The 17,277-nt window shown below is 45.0% G+C and overlaps 1 protein-coding gene across 3 annotated transcripts in view; it reads right to left on the reverse strand.

Annotated features, from left to right (window-relative positions):
- Nucleotides 1–7,589, reverse strand: part of ASB9 (ankyrin repeat and SOCS box containing 9) — a 33,024-nt gene extending 25,435 nt beyond the window's left edge. For 2 of the 3 annotated variants that reach the window (XM_065900647.1, XM_065900648.1), the window contains exon 1: nt 7,295–7,388. In XM_065900647.1, coding sequence (XP_065756719.1) covers nt 7,295–7,388 — 94 coding nt within the window. Of the gene's footprint in view, nt 1–7,294 lie in introns of all 3 variants that reach the window. The other variant, XM_065900650.1, reaches the window with a different exon arrangement.
- Nucleotides 7,590–17,277: the final 9,688 nt, after the last annotated feature.

Here is a 17,277-nt window from a genome sequence, read left to right on the forward strand (position 1 = left end):
ATTAAGAGAAAGCTGTGAATTCAGAACCGCTTGACTTCTTCTGAGCTGTGGGTCCCTGGGCAGACCCCGAGCTTCAGTTTCCTTCCCTGTAAAGTCAGGACAGCAATATTCTTACCTATGGCTCAACCCCTATTAGCTACTATTATTATCCTGACCTAACGATAACCAGAGAGTCTTGATTAGACCCCCCAGTCATTGTTATTTAAAAAACAGCAAACGTCTTCTCCAACCATTTGGAAAGAATACACTTTCTTAGGAAGGAAGCTTGTAAAACCCATCCCAACACGTTAAATGCTCTCCTCTCTTTCTAACTGACTGGATGTCAACTGACTGCGGCGCAGACCTGAATTTTTCTCATCTCCAGCTGCGTCTGGTTTCTAGAACAAACAAAGGCAGGAAGTCAGAACGTGAGGAGGCTGGTCTGAGCTGCAGCTCCAGCTCTGCCTCTGCTCAAGTAAACACACTACACACAAACGAGGCAGGATGGTCCGATACCAGTCATGCCTCGTAGACGAACTGGTATCTCCTAAAAGCCCAGAAGACCTGGAGAACCAGGGTAAGTTTCTAAAGCCTGGCCAACGCCAGCCCATCAAGGAGGACGCTAGAATGCTTTGGACTTAACACGTGTTGGCCGACGTGGGCCTGCCACCTGGAGCTATCAGTGTCCCAGAAAACCTGTCCCAGTGAGCAGATTACCATCCTTCCAGATGGATTCATGAGGCATTCAGTAGAGAAGAACAAGCTGAACGAGCCTGCCTACACGCTGCCCTTCCAAGGCTTCCCTCCTGGGCTCACCAACATGCTCGAGGTGCCTTCAGTGAAATGGCTTCTTCTAACCTCCAAAACCTGATGCTCAATAGAAAATTAGTGTCCTCACAGTATTCTCTGAGGGCCCTAGTGCTTTCAGGAAAAATACTGCTGCTTCTAGGGCTTGGAGCCTACAATCCAAACAGCAGCTATGGAAGATTGATCTCCAAATTAGAATGAAAAGGACAACTGATTCTACCGTGTTGGTGTTAAGGCACACTACCATCCACACGAAGAAATCCTGAGTGAGAAGAACCAAACGCTGGGAAAGGGCTTGAAAATCATGTGTGTGATGATTAAGCCATTTTTTCCAGCCAAGTGCTCAGCTGTTAAGAAGTATCGCTGCCGCACTCAACCTTCGTGAAAGCTACCTCAGATAATTAGAGATGACAGCCGGGCAGGTAATTCGGGCCCTAAGTTGTTAACTCTGTTTAGATTTCATAAAAGCGATGCAATTATCTTATCAAGTGTAGACCAAAATGGGCTTTGCTTTCCATGCATTCATCATGGAAACATGACTCCTTCTATTTAGAGTAAATAAAGAATTATGTACTTCTCCAAGAGAGAGAGAAAAAAAAGACTACCTGAGGTTTTTGCACTCATGCATGAGGACATGGTATTTACAAAGCAGAGATGGCCTGTGTCTTCGAGAAGCATAGGATATTGTCCTGGGACACGTGGTGGGTGGCTACCAGCTTTAATGATTTATCATTCACATACTACACAATTCGCCTCCTTCAAGTGTACAACTCAATGGTTTTCAGTAGATTTCACAGTTGTACATCCATCATCACAATCAATTTTAGAACATTTTCATCATCCCAGAAAGAAACCCCTTGCCCGCCAGCTGTCACCCCCCCCCCCATTTCCACTTCCCCCAACCCCTGGCAACCATTGATCTACCTTCCATCCCTATGGATTTGCCTATTCTGGCCTTTTCACACAAATGGAATCATACAATATGTGGTCCTTTGTGACTGGCTCCTTTCACTGAGTGTAATGCTTCAAGGTTCACCACACTGCAGTACGTATCAGTATTTCATTCCTTTTTATGGCCAAATATTTGTACAGATAGACCAAAAAGTTCATAGACATTTGCGGTGTTTCCACTTCTTGGCTGTTATTAATAATGCTGCTCTGATTTGCGTGTACAAGTTTGAGTGGCTGTATGTCTTCAGTTCTCTTGGGTAGACACCTAGGAGTGGAATTGCTGTACGACATGGTAACCCAGTGTTTAGCCTTTTGAGAAACCGCCAGACTATTTCCAAAGCAGCTGTACCACTTTATATTCCATCAGCAGTACGAGACTTCCTTTCCTAATTGAAAGCCCTTTCAGGCTAGGATTTGGTGAATATATCATAGCTTGCCAATACTCCAGGCCAGAAGAAAAGCTTAGGTGCTTCTAAAGCCAAAAGTCATCTCAAATTTATACAAAGACTTGAGCCTCAGCTGGTCTCTGAACACTTGAGTGATTATCTAAAGACTTTAAACTGTGAAAGGTTGACATTTTTCTAGCACGGAGAGCGTGAACTTTATATATAGCTCATTTAGCGAACGCCATAATTTGCAACATGGATTAATCCACACACTCTCTTTGGCTCTTGAAAACACTGACGAGATATCCAGGAGATGTTTCTCCAAGGGTTTCCAGAGCCCACATCACAAGCAGGCAGTGAGCTACAAGCTCAACACATGAGCAATTAAACCCCAAAGCAGCTTTGTCTGCCTTCCTGCTGACAACTGGAGGGAACAGAATAAGCAGAAAAGGGGACCTGCTCCTGCCAGAACATGGACGCTGCTCATAGAAGGAGGCTATGGATGAAGGGAAAACTCAAGGTCACATGCCCTTTTCCACTGACCCCAATGAAGTCTTTGAAACTCAAGGGCCATTATATCTATACAACACATCATCCAAGCGCTTGGTACATGTTAAGGATTCTTCCGCAGTACTTTTTGAACCAAGATCCATTGGTTTTACTGCCGAGAAACAGATGCCAAATGGGGGTCATGGGCAGTGCCACAGATCCATTAGTGTAGCTCATGGTTAACATGGGGCAGGGAGCTCTCCTAAGGAAACGACCCCACAAGTCCTCCAATCAGTGCCATTCAACTTACATTTCTTTTAAACTGAGTCTCCATCAAACCGTGCAGCACGTTAGGAAGGGTGCCGTTTCATTTTTATTGAAATTTCTGGAATGACTTTTTAAATGTCCATTATTTCAGAAGAGATTTTAAAGGCACTAATCGGTACATTCTGCAAAGAGCTATTCACGAAGCTCCAAGAGCCTGCAGTGGATGCTGGGAAACATTTTGCAAGGTCAAGGAGGGGAGAAGAGAGGTTGGGTTGCTCTGAGAGTGTTGGAACAGTTGCTTTCAGTCTTTGGGACGTGATGGGGTGGGTTCAGTGGAGATCCTCTCCAACATCGGAAAGAGGATCTGGGTACTGTGTGAACAATTATAGTGTTGGTTGGATTCCAGGACAAATGTAAAAAGGAGGAAGAGAAACAGAGGCTCACAGTCGCAAACAGATAAATAGAAAGGTCCATTGAGGAAACTGTTGGGCACATTGGTCCTGTCTACTGCAATGCTTTCTCCACTTCTAAAAATCCACCCTAAGAGAATGAAATGATTTCCTTTCCATGCCTGTTCTTGCCCGTCTTCTGTTTAAATGTGAATACTCCCTACAGGGTGGGCTCAATTTTGTGAAGAAGATCTCCCTACGGGTGTGAGCCTGCAGGCAAAAACCTGAAGGAGAGACACTAAAAACAAGAACTCAGTGTGATTACGGGAGATTGTGAGTTTATCCTTCAATGTATTTCCCAAAGTTTCTCTGACTAGGTGTGAATTAGTTTCCTAGGGCTGCCATAACAAGGTACCACAACCCGGGTGGCTGAAAACAGTAGAAATTCATTGTCTCACAGTTCTGAAGGCTAGAAGTCTGAAATGGAGGTGTCATCGGGGCCAGGCTCTTTCCAAAGCCTCTAGGGACGAATCCTTCCTAACCTCTGCTGGTGGTGGGTGTCCATCTTTGCTGTTTCTTGGCTTATCAGATGCATCCTTCCAATCTCTGCCTCTGTCATCGCATGGCATTCTCCCTGTGTGCCTCTTCTCCTCTTCTTATAAGGACCGGTCATTGGATTAAGGGACCCTCCTACTCCACTAGGGCCTCATCTTAACTAATTACACCTGCAATGACTCTATTTCCAATCAGGTGGCACCCTGAGGTACTGGGGGTTAGGACTTCAGCCTGTCTTTTGGTGGTGGTGGGGGGACACAATTCAATCCATAACAAGGTATTTTCAGGAAAACAAAGACATTCTTTTCCTGCTCCTTGGGCAGAAGAGTCAAGAATTAAATCTCTATAAAGAGTTGGGGGCTTCCCTCGTGGCGCAGTGGTTGAGAGTCCGCCTGCCGATGCAAGGGACACGGGTTCGTGCCCCGGTCCGGGAAGATCCCACATGCCACGGAGCGGCTGGGCCCGTGAGCCATGGCCGCTGAGCCTGCGCATCCGGAGCCTGTGCTCCGCAATGGGAGAGGCCACAACAGTGAGAGGCCCGCATACCGCAAAAAAAAAAAAAAAAAAATTACAGTTTATAAAGAGTTGGTTGCCATTGTCATACCCTTTCCACCCTTCCTCCGAAGAGGGAGGCAAAGAAAAGCCTGCAAGTGCGGGTGGGAGCAGCAAAGTTCCCCAAGAGCAACCACACCTGGGCCCTGGCTTGCCCCTGGCCCTGGCCCTGTGCCAGGGCATATGCTTCACCTGAACTGAGTTTCCTGTCAGCGCCATCCAGAAACACTCTGAGTGTTTCACATTCCACACTTCACCGAGGGCGAGCCTCCTAAAGCATAAACAAAGGCAATCCAGCTATCAGTGAGGTTCTGCCCAAGGGGCAGGACTGACACACAGTAGGGAGAGAGAGCCTCCACTTGGGTAAGGAGGGGCAGGAAGCCTGGGAGGGCTCTATGGGGGCAGCGGCTTGGCCAGGTGGAAGGAAGGATGCAGGAGTTTGCGGGTCAGATGTAGAGAAGAAGGACTTGGGAGAGCGGTAGGGTCCTGGCACCCACCCTTGTGACTCCTGCTTCTTGGAAAACTTCTCTTCCTTTAGTCCCTGTGAAATGACAGCATCTGAGTCTCTTCTTGCTTCTCTGTCCAACTTACTGGTCCTACGTCCTCAACTGGAGGCCTGTCCCAGGGCTCCATCCTTGGCTCTCATAAATCAGCCATCAGACAATGTCTCCTTCTCCAGGATTTCAGCCCAGCCCCTCTGCAGAACAGCCCGAGGTGTGATTCCCAACCCGTATTCATTCCCCAGCCGGTGTCCCACCCATCATGCTGGGCCCTGGGCACTTTCATGTTCAAAACAGAAGTCCTCCTCCTCTCTCCCTCACTCTGCCCGCAAGCCAGCTCCCCTTCCCAACTTCTCTCTCGTGTAGCCCTCTGATCTGACATTTGAAAACTTTGCACATTGGGCCACCTTCTCTCCTTTAGCCCCAATATTTAATCAAGCAACATAGCTTGATTTCTCTTTCCTTTGAAATTATCACCCATATTTTCCCTTTCTCTGTCATTTCTGAGGCTTGATCCAGATGTCAGCTTCATGCAGTGGTTCTCAAAGTGTGGTCCCCAACCGGCACCATCCGCATCACCCGGGAGCGTGTTATACAGATTCCCAGGCCTCGCCCAGACCTAGCATCAGAAGGGGTGGGGCTCAGCCAGCTGCAGTTTAACAATCCATCCAGGTGATGCTGATGTATCCGAGTTGGAGAAGCAGTGGATTAGTGCAAGAATATCTCGTAAATCCTCCGTAATCCATCCTGAATGTGGCTACCAGATTAACTACTTACAGTCTTCATTATGGCCAAGTCTCCGCTCCAGAACCAACAGTGGCTCCCAACTGCCTGGCTCATGAAGGCTAAACTCCTCCACTTAGCTTCTGAAGCTTCATTTTCGGGTTCCATCTCTCCCAACTTGTTCTCACTAGACTGGCCAAGACACTGCACTCCAGTTGTGACTGTCCGCTATATACTGGGTTGGCCAAACTGTTCGTTTAGGTTTTTCCATAAGATCGTATGGAAAGGCCCGAACGAACTTTATGGCCACCCCAATATATGCCCGGCTGCCGCCGCCCACCCACCCAGCCCTAACCAGGGTTGGATTAGGACCTTTCGAAGCCGTAAACGGTGAAAAGCGGCTGGCGCCCCTCTCTCAGGCCAAAATAAAAATAAACATAAAACTACTCTGCACTAAAATAATCATGGAGAAGTCAACCACATTACTGATTCTTCCCCGTATTGATTGGTTTGCTGCTTTAAAAATGTATTTATCAAATCCCTTTTTTAAAGTTAAATTTGGTGCCACTCTGCCTTCTGCTGCTCCAAGTTCACGCTCAATATCTCTGATGACTCCAGGTCTGCCTCTGGAGATCCAAATCCTACTCGCTGTTGAGGACTCTGCTCATTTTACGAGCCAAAGTGGATAAACGAAGGAATAAATGAGCAGTCTTGTCTGCTCCGTGAGCCAGAGAGAAGGCATTTTGTTTTTGTTTTTGTTCTGCCGGTACGCGGGGCTCTCACTGTTGTGGCCTCTCCCGTTGCGGAGCACAGGCTCCGGACGCGCAGGCTCAGCGGCCATGGCTCACGGGCCCAGCCGCTCCGCGGCGTGTGGGATCCTCCCGGACCGGGGCACCAACCCGCGTCCCCCGCATCGGCAGGCACAATCTCGACCACTGCGCCACCAGGGAAACCCGAGAGAAGGCATTTTGTATTTTATTTCTTCTGTCTTTTCCCCCTTCAACACCTAAACAGTAGGAGAGTAGTAAGTCCTAGCTGACTGCAGAGTCCCTGCTTTTTGTCCCTTTGACCGCTGACTGTAATCATCTCTCCTCTAATGCCTAGACCCATTTTTTCACAATCCTTTCAGTCAGCAGGTACCTGCTAAGTGCTCAGAGGAAATGACAGTTTCCCGGAGGCGTGAGGCTCTATACATTAGCAAAGATACCAGGAGACAGGTGAGAATCATACCTGTTCGACACTTCCCCGAAGTTTAAAAGGCTCCTTTTAAAGTGAATCAATCAGTGCTCAATGTTCGAACATCATTTATAAACCCAGCCCCACCTAAATGCCAAATACCTAAGACCTTCTAATAAATGTTTTAGCAATAAAGATGTTCCTATTTAGAAATAACTGTAATGTAAATGATACATTTGACCCACAAAGAATAATTCTTTGGAGCTGAAGTTTTTCCTGGAGAGTAAATGGTGATCATTGACTTGGTATGGTCCACAGGACCCTGCGGAAAGAGGTGTACACATTTTTGAACAACCGTGTGAAAGACAGATCCCAGCAAGCCGTGGACATCTGTCCAGTTACTGCCCCGTGGCCATGTCTCAGATGGAGTCACTGAAATTGCCCCACCCTTTTCTCTCCTCTCTCCTAAGCACGTTAACCGACCTCCCCAGCAGGCTGACTCCCCAGCCCCTAGACTCACCCCCCATCAATGGGTTGGAAAGGAGCCTGACGTCCGGAGAGTCTCCCAGCCTCGGGGGCTTGCTGCCGTTGCTGCCCCGCGGTTCACCATCCATGGTGCTCTCCTGGGCTGGGCAAGCTCCGCTTCAGTTGTTCAGGAAAAGTCCAAATTCCATGCTCCCCCAGCTCCTGGGAAATTCCAGGGCTTTGACTGGCTGGGCAGCACCGTCCTGGTCAGATGGCAGAGAACAGAACAGGGCAGGGTGATCTGAATACTACCTGTGGTCAGACACACACACGTACACACACGCTCTCTCTCCACCTAACTGGCTAGAGGCTGCCCAAAGCCCACAGCAGCCCCCCAGCCCCAAGTCTGCAAAGTTGCTGATGTCACGTCCTTTCCAAAACTGAGACCAATCAGGGAGGAAGCCTTGAGGTTCCTCAGGAAGGAAACACAGTATGTAACTTTGGGAGAGCCCAGGGTTGGGGTGTGCGGGGGCGGGGAGGAAAGCACTGGTCTGCTGCAACGTTGTTCCCCCTGCTGGGATCCGGTTGTTGTTTGGGGGTTTCTTGCTGTTGAGACAAGCCCCGGAACCCAGGAGCTGAGAAAGCTGGTTTTGCTGCAGCCCTGCCGAACTGCTTGCACAGCAACTTACAGAGCACGCCCTGGCCATCCGCACATGTGGTTTCAATTGTTCCGGGAGTTGCTTATAGGAAAAGGTCTCTATATGTTACAGAAATGCACGTTTGGAAAGAACTTCTATTTTCTTCCTCTGACTGCCAGGGTTGCGCTAAATGTCCCCCTCACCCTCCTCCAAAATAATTCGGGGTTGCTATCGCAAAAACAAAAATGGATTGCCGGGTGGCAGGGAGCGCTGGAGGAGAGCTGCTATCTTTCAATGATTCGTTATAAAAGGTTTTACTTTGTGAAGGTTCCGCCTATTTGCCTTTACAGAACATTTGGGGTTTTGTCTGTGTGTTTTCAGATAAACCCTGTTTCCCCGCACCACTTGGTGCTGGTTCAGGCTGATGGCCACCCCCGGACTACCCCCCTCCTCCCCGCACCCAGCTCCTCTCTTCCAGGTAGAAAGGGATTTTTCTTCCCTATTCAGGAAGTCTCTGAGTTCTTCTCAAGCATAGCCTGGCTATGAAATAATTACAGATTATTTTTAACGCCAAAGATACAGCCTTACTGTTTTGGATTTATGAAGCCTCAGTTGACCCACGTGGTAGCCACTGTTTACAGTTTGAGGAATGTCCTTCATATCTTAAAATGCATCTCCATGCACACATGTATGTGGATACACATTTATTCCTTTACATTTCCCACATAATTGTAATTAGAGTATCCTATATGCTTTTTACACTTGTCTTGAAGATCTTTCCATTTCAGCAGAATAGCTCTGTCCCTTTATTTACTACTGCATAGCATTCCATAAATATTTCATGCCAAAAGGATTTCATTATTCCCCTAACGATGGAGGCAGAATGTTACCATTTTCTTTTACTACTACAAAAATACTGCAGTCCATAGATCTCTCCATATGGCTTCGTGCACATATTGAAACCAAGTCCCCCTAAAACTGAGTTCCTCCACCAAGTTTATGATTAACCTCTGTCCAAAATTTTATTCCCTTTCTTGTCCTGAACCTGTTCCCCTCAGACTGAGGGGTGTCAAAGACAAGGGGGATTCAAGCCATGTACAAGCCCCTGTGTCCCTGTCCTTTGAAGTAAAAGGCTTTTGCTTTAGTCTCCCAGGCCTCCCTGAGTCTCAAAAGACTGTCTCAACAGTTAATGATTGGGAAATGTGAAGATGTAGAAACAAAGAATATTATAATGTTGGGTGGGGAAACTGGTGACACTTTAGACAATAAACCAGCTACCCAGCAGAATCACTGAACTCCCAGCTCCCTAAAAGATACAGCTAAAGGTCTGACACACATGCCTAAGCTGTTTTTACAGGAAGCAGACCTGCACCAGATGAAAACTGCTGACTGCAAGCGTGTAGACCCTAGACTGGTCAAAACCTGAAGGTTGATGATGCTCGAAACTTCACCTTGATGCCAACCAATCCAAGAATTGTGCACGAGCTCATCAGGCAACCTGCAGCGCCCTCCCTCACACCGCCTTTAAAACCCCTCCCCTGAAGGCCATTGGAGAGTTTGGGTCATTTGAGCATGAGCTACCCGTTCTCCTTGCTTGGTGCCCCACAATAAACGCTATACTTTCCTTCACCACAACCTGGTGTCAGTAGATTGGCTTTACTGTACAGGCGAGTGGACCCAAATTTGGTTCAGTGACAATACGCAAATATTTCTGGACGCGAGATTCCTAAGAGTGGACATGCTGGGTCCAAGTTGTGCTCATACACACTTGATCATTTCTATGGAACTAAAGACACACACAAGAGTGGGTACAGGGATTCCCTGGTGGCGCAGTGGTTGAGAGTCCGCCTGCCGATGCAGGGGACACGGGTTCGTGCCCCGGTCCGGGAAGGTCCCACATGCCGCAGAGCGGCTGGGCCCGTGAGCCATGGCCGCTGAGCCTGCGCGTCCGGAGCCTGTGCTCCGCAACGGGAGAGGCCACAACAGTGAGAGGCCCGCGTACCGCAAAAAAAAAAAAAAAAAAAAAAAGAGTGGGTACAAGTCAAACGAGAATCCCAAATGAGATCAATGGATGGTCTCAATGTTGATTTCCTGGTTGTGATATCGTACTACAGTTTTTTTGTTTTTTTTAATTTATTTTTGGCTTGTTGGGTCTTCGTTGCTGAGCACAGGCTTCCTCTAGTTGCAGAGAGCAGGGGCTACTCTTCGTTGCAGTGCACAGGCTTCTCATTGCAGTGGTTTCTCTTGTTGTGGAGCACGGGCTCTAGGCACGCAGTCTTCAGTAGTTGTGGCTCACAGGCTCTAGAGCACAGGCTCAGTAGCTGTGGCACACAGGCTTAGCTGCTCCGAGGCATGTGGGATCTTCCCGCACTAGGGCTTGAACCCGTGTCCTCTGCATTGGCAGAAGGATTCTTAACCACTGTGCAACCAGGGAAGTCCTGTACTACAGTTTTGCACAAAGTTATCATTGGGGGAAACTGGGCAAAGCTATAGGAGATCTTTCTGTATTATTTCTTGCAACTGCATGTGAATCTACAATTATTAATTAAGCTGTTCACTTAAAATTGAAACACTGCCAAACTGCCCTCCGGCTCTATTATTTGCAGAATTAACCGAGAAGGCCATAAGCGTATACATTGTTCACTACTGCGTCAGGAAAGATTTGAAGAACAATGCAACTTGTATTTGGCAGAGAGGGAGAAATTTACTCCCAATGTAGACTGCTGACAAGGAGTTAAACAGAGGGGTGCAGTGGGAAAGCTAGATACCATTCCATTCTTTCTGAGCAAAATCTTCATAGTAGAGATTCTTTATTTACTTTTCATTAAATTCCAAGAAGATAAGGTTTTTGCATATTCAAATTTAACTTGATTGCCCAAAATGACAATAAAGAAGATTTCCAGGTTGTTGCCTTAGTACCTGGGAGGGAATTAATCACCATTTTATCTTCTCATTATATTTATAATGTTGATCAACACCCGTGGACATTGGAGGATGGGAACTGATTTTTTTTAACAATTTAACAGCAGCTCTAGTCAGGAATTAGAAAACCATTACAAGGGAAGTTCATGCATTTTTAAGGATCTACATGGGGATAAAGTTGAATTACATGTATCTGAGCTGGGATTATAGAGAAATAGGTTGGCTTACAAAAAGCCACAAGAGCAGAACAATCTTACCAGCTTCGAGTCAGTCTCTGTGTGTGTCTGCATGTTCAGGAAACTCGGCCCAGGTTAGGTAAGAAAAAAGAATTCTGGCCTGTAGCAGCAGTAAGGCCATAGTCTTCTTTATCAGGTGCAGACTTAACACTAGCCACTGCCCCACCCCTAGATGTCCATGGCTGACATCATTCATGGATTATAAGACTTTCCTCCCGAGGCCTTGGGGAGCCTTGACAGTCACCTCCAATCAGTCGAAGTTGGCCCAGGAGCTGAAACCTCTTGTCAATCCAGCTGGCAATCTTTCTAGCACAAAACCTTTAAAAACCTAAAGGTGCACATCTCCTCTGGTCATTTGGAATGATCTGCTTTTGCTGCGAAACTCCTATCTGAGTCGTGCTCGCCTAACTGGCTCTGCGTATGCTGAGCTGGCTGATGTCGTGACTTTAGAAAGCTGTCACTCATTCTTACTCCATCGACCAGCGCAGTAAGATTCAAACAAGGGTGTGTTTTTAAAAAATCTGGCATAATGCAGTATTCTTGAGGATGTGGGGCCTTTAGGGACTTTCCACCCCCTCACTTGTTCCCGTAAACCAATTCTTCTCCCTATCGTGCGCCACTCCTTCTCCCTATCGAAACCAATTCTTCTCCCTATCGTGCACCACTCCTTCTCCCTATCGAAACCAATTATTGGAGTTTTTCAGTTGACGGGGACTTGCCAGACAGCGGGTAATTTTCCAGTTGCCCATAACAGGTATACGCCCTAACCGCCACAATGAACAGACAACTATAACGGCCAGAAGGTGGGACAAAAGTTCCTAAGCCAATGAATTCAAAAGTCACCACATTTACCCAATCATTGTGAGAATATACCCGCCCTATGAGTAAATAAACCTATAAAAAGTATGTGATTCCGCTTTTAGGGGTTCCCCATCGGCCTCCTGCGTGAGGTTCAGGGAACCCCGGTGCATCGGCTCCTAATAAACCTCTTGCGTGTTGCAACGGCTCTCGACTCTTGGCGGTTCTTGGGCGAGTTGGAATCCTTCGTAGACCGTTTGGGTCTAACAAGGAAACAACTGGGCAAATCGAAATTGAGAGAGTCTCCATAACAGTAAGTCTGAACTCTTCAAAAATGCCAGTGGGGTGGGGTAAAAGACAAAAGTGGTGGAGGGGGTTTCCAAGATGAAAGGAGAATGAAGACACTTGATCGTTAAATGTGATGATCCTTGACTGGGTCCTGATTGCGGAGGACAAGACATAAAAGACATCAAAGCCACAACCATGGAAATTTAAATACAGACGTATATCGGATACTCATAGTGCATCAATGTCAAATTTCCTGTGTGTGATCACTGCATCACCCGCAGTTATGTCAAAGAAGCTGTGTCCTTAGGAGATGCTCGCTGAAGTGGTCAGTACGGAGCCGCGCGGGAGCGTGACGCAGGGGGAGAAATGCGTTCCCCTATGTACACGTTTTGCACCACATAGAAGAAGTTAACACAAGCCCTACTGTCAAAAAGCTTGAGTATATATAAAGCCCACATTGCCCACTCTGCTCACAAGATGTCATTCCTCATAAACCCAGCAGCCCCATGTCCCAGGACCTTGGGCTGATGGGGAACACTGTTCTCATTGCACAATTATGCAGGGTCCTAAAACAAACCGCAGCCTGTCTTTATCAAACTTTTTGATATTTTGGTCATCAGGGGATTTTTTTCCCTTAACATTTGTATTTTTTGATATTGCACTAAAATTTTTCTCCCAATGATTACATTTTTTGGTGCCCCCTTAAATTTTTTGCCTCACTCACTTCCTCCTAATCCTAGCCCTGGTGAAGAATGACGATGTCGACAGTTTACTCACAAATGATTCATTAAAAAAATATATGTGTATAGGTATTCATTATACATGGGCTTACTTATATACATATACATTATATAGGTGTGTGTACACACCTGCACACATACATACGTACACACACATACAAAGACATAAGCAAATGTGGCAAAATCCTATCAACTGACGAACTGAAGTGACGGATGTACAAATATTCATTGTATTATTCTTGCAATTTTTCTGTAAGCGGAAAGATTTTCAAGATATAACAATGGCTGGGGAAGAAATCAATAAATGAAAATAAAAACCTGATATACATTTTTTTTATAGGTTAAACTCATGTTGAAAAATGAAGCTGCTATTTTGAGCGTGACCTGGGTCTTGTCCTGGTACTGACTCTGCTAAAGGAAGGAGATGATGTATTTCACATGCAAACGTCCATGCAGGAGCGGCCCCTGGCGAGCATTTGTGATGGGAGGAAACGTGAGGTCCTCCGCCCCTCGAGAGCGCCCTTCCCTGACAAGGATTCATCCCTCAGGCAATGTCTCTGAAGCGTCAGCTCTCCTCTTTGTGTTAAGTGCATAAAATTGTCTCAGCAATGAGCGTTGTTACTGAAAAAAGTATTACCTGTAAACCTCAGGTTTGTTTGACATGGCAATATTAGAAATATCAGGGAGGAGGATTACTTTGGGAGAAATGGTTCCTTAATAAAATATGAACAAAAACTTAGAGATGTTGAATGACGTACCCAACCTTTTAAATAATTTATGGCCTTTTCAAAGAGTTGAAGTTTACATCTTCAAGTGACACAGGCAAGCTTATTTTTTTTAAATATTAAATAATGGGTCAAGGCAGATGATGGATACAGTTAGATAAATGATGGATGGACAGACAGACGACAGACAGACACATGGTATGTAGGTAGATATATTAGATGTCTGTATAGAGAGACAGATGGCATATGAACAGATAATATGTGGTATTTGGCTATGCAAATACTTTTCCCTTAAAATGATTCATTATATATATATTTAAAATTATTTTATACTATTGTTTGAAATAGTTTTCTTAATCAGTAAATATCACTTCTGAACATCTAATAAATAATTCAAACATTTTAAAAGATTTATAAAAAATGAAGTTCAGGGCTTCCCTGGTGGCGCAGCGGTTGAGAGTCCGCCTGCCGATGCAAAGGACACAGGTTCGTGCCCCGGTCTGGGAAGATACCACATGCCACAGAGCGGCATGGGCTCGTGAGCCATGGCCGCTGAGCCTGCGCGTCCGGAGCCTGTGCTCCACAACTGGAAAGGCCACAACAGTGAGAGGCCCGCGTACCGCAAAAACAAAAAACAAAAAAACATTTTAAAAGATTTATAAAAAACGAAGTTCAGGGCTTCCCTGGTGGCGCAATGGTTGAGAGTCCGCCTGCCGATGCAGGGGACACGGGTTCGTGCCCTGGTCCGGGAAGATCCCACGTGCCTTGGAGCGGCTGGGCCTGTGAGCCATGGCCGCTGAGCTTGCATGTCCGGAGCCTGTGCTCCGCAAAGTGAGAGGCCAGAACAGTGAGAGGCCCACGTACCGCAAAAAAAAAAAAAATGAAGTTCACACTAGTATTATTTAAAATAGCAAGAGATTAGAAATAATCTAAGTATCCAACAATATGGAAATAGCTAAGAAATTTTAAAGGGTAGTTTCAAAGGGTTTGAAACTTAGAAAATCATTACAACATACTTGGTGGGGAAAGCAGGAATCAAAAAATACTTTTATAGGAAAAATAAACAAATGAGACCCAGTCAAACTTATAAGCTTTTGCACAGCAAAGGAAACAAAACGAAAAGACAATCTACAGGATGGGAGAAAATATTTGCAAATGATGCAACCGACAAGTGCTTAATTTCCAAAATATACAAACAGCTCATACAACTCAATAACAAAAAAACAAACAACCCAATCAAAAAATGGGCAGAAGACCTCAATAGACATTTCTCTAAAGAAGACATACAGATGGCCAATAGACAGGTGAAAAGAAGCCCAACATCACTAATTATTAGAGAAATGCAAATCAAAACTACAATGAGATATCACCTCACACTAGTCAGAAGAGCCATCACCAAAATGTCTACAAACAATAAATGCTGGAGAGGATGTGGAAAAAGGGAACAGTCCTAACACTGTCGGTGGGAATGTAAATTGGTACAGCCACTATGGAGAATAGTATGTAGGTTCCTTAAAAAACTAAAACTAGAGTTGCCGTATGATCCAGTAATCCCACTCCTGGGCATATATCTGGAGAAAACTCTGATTTAAGAAGATACATGCAACCCAGTGTTCACTGCAGCACTATTTACAACAGCCAAGACATGGAAGCAACCTAAATGTCCATCGACAGATGAATGGATAAAGATGTGGTATGTATATACAATGGAATATTACTCAGCCATAAAAAAGAATGAAATAATGCCATTTGCAGCCACATGGATGGACCTAGAGATGATCATACTAAGTGAAGAAAGACAAAGAAAGACAAATACCATATGATATCACTTGTATGTGGAATCTAAAATATGACACAAATGAACTTACGAAACAGAAACAGACTCAGACACAGAAAACAAACTTACAGTTACCAAAGGGGAAAGGGTGTGGGGGAGGGATAAAGTAGGAGTTTGGGATTAGCAGATACACACTACTATATATAAAATAGATAATAAACAAGGACCCACTGTATAGCCCAGGGAATTATATTCAATATCCTGTAATGAACCATAATGGAAAAGAATATGGAAAAGAATAGACATATGTATGTATCACTGGATCACTTTGCTGTATACCAGAAACAAACACAACAGTGTAAATCAACTATACTTCAATTAAAAAAAATACTTTTGTAATAGGATTGCTATATATATATATGTATATATATATATATTTTTTTTTTTTTTTTTTTTTTTTTTTGCGGTACGCAGGCCTCTCACTGTTGTGGCCTCTCCCATTGTGGAGCACAGGCTCCGGACGCACAAGCTCAGCGGCCACGGCTCACGGGCCCAGCCGCTCCGCAGCATGTGGGATCCTCCCGGACCGGGGCACGAACCCGTGTCCCCTGCATCGGCAGGCGGACTCTCAACCACTGCGCCACCAGGGAAGTCCAGGATCGCTATATTAAATCAGGCAAAGAAACAAACGAAAAACCATCATGATGTACTGAAAATACACTGAAAAAAGTCACTAAAACCTTAATAGTAAAAATTAAATAATAAATGTTAGATACACACATGAATAGTTCTTTTAAAATCCTGTCACCCAGCCAGGGACCTTGCCTAATCAACTCATCTAAAATAGTGGCTCTCACCATCACTCTTTACCCTAATCTCCTTCATTTTTCTTCTTATTTCCTGACATGATGACACGTGTATGCTCATTCCTTGTTGCCTCCACTAACACATAAGCTTTTCGAGGGCAAGGACCTTGTCTTTTTCACAGCCTCAAACCGTGTCTGGCACATAACAGATGCTGAGTAAAAATGTATTGAATGAATGAATTGAGAAGTTACCCTAAAGCACTTCAAATATGACTGAAATTGTGAGAAATCACACCACTTGGGGAATAAAACATTCCACATCCTGTGAAAAAATATGAAATAATCTATATTAGTGCTCAGAACCCCCAAAAGCAAGCCATATAATCTCATCTAAACTAGATGATTCATCTGAGGGTCTAATTCTAGCTTGATGGACTGGAAGGCTCAAAGGGAATCTAAAGACTATCTCATGCCCAATCATAAATGCTAAAACATCACAACCCCAAGATGCAGGGATCTGGACTTGTTCTGCATCCATTCTGGATCCAGAAGGATCGGTTCTGGTGAGTGATTCACACACGCACACACCCCTACCAGAGTTCGGAGGTTCGTACAAACGATTCATGAAATCCATGGTCCGACATTTCAGAAAGTGGATGCAACAGCAGGCTTCTAGACAGACTGAACACCCTAGGACATCCTGGGGCTTAACGCAGACTTCAGACATTCAGCAAGATGCAGGTTGACCAAAAAATGCACTCCTGAGAACACTTTGAAGATACAAAGCCTCCAATTCCTGCATATTCGATCATATGTATTTTAATTTATCAGTATTTTCCTTTAAAGTTTCTGCCTTTGATATTTTGATTAGAAAAGAGCTTCCCTTTCATGTACATTCACGAAAATTTTATTCCAGTATTTTATACTATCGTTTAAAATGTTTTAACATTTTCCAAAAACCAAGATTCGTTTTTAGATGATTATGTGAAATAAGAATTTAATCTTTATCCCCAAATAGTTAACTGATTAAGATTAACTTATGTGATATTCCAGAGTTGTGAAAATCAGAAAAGGTCCTGAACAGTATTAACAGAAATATAATGCTAGC

The sequence above is a fragment of the Phocoena phocoena genome, chromosome X (assembly GCF_963924675.1).
Source record: "Phocoena phocoena chromosome X, mPhoPho1.1, whole genome shotgun sequence".
Lineage (NCBI taxonomy): Eukaryota > Metazoa > Chordata > Mammalia > Artiodactyla > Phocoenidae > Phocoena > Phocoena phocoena.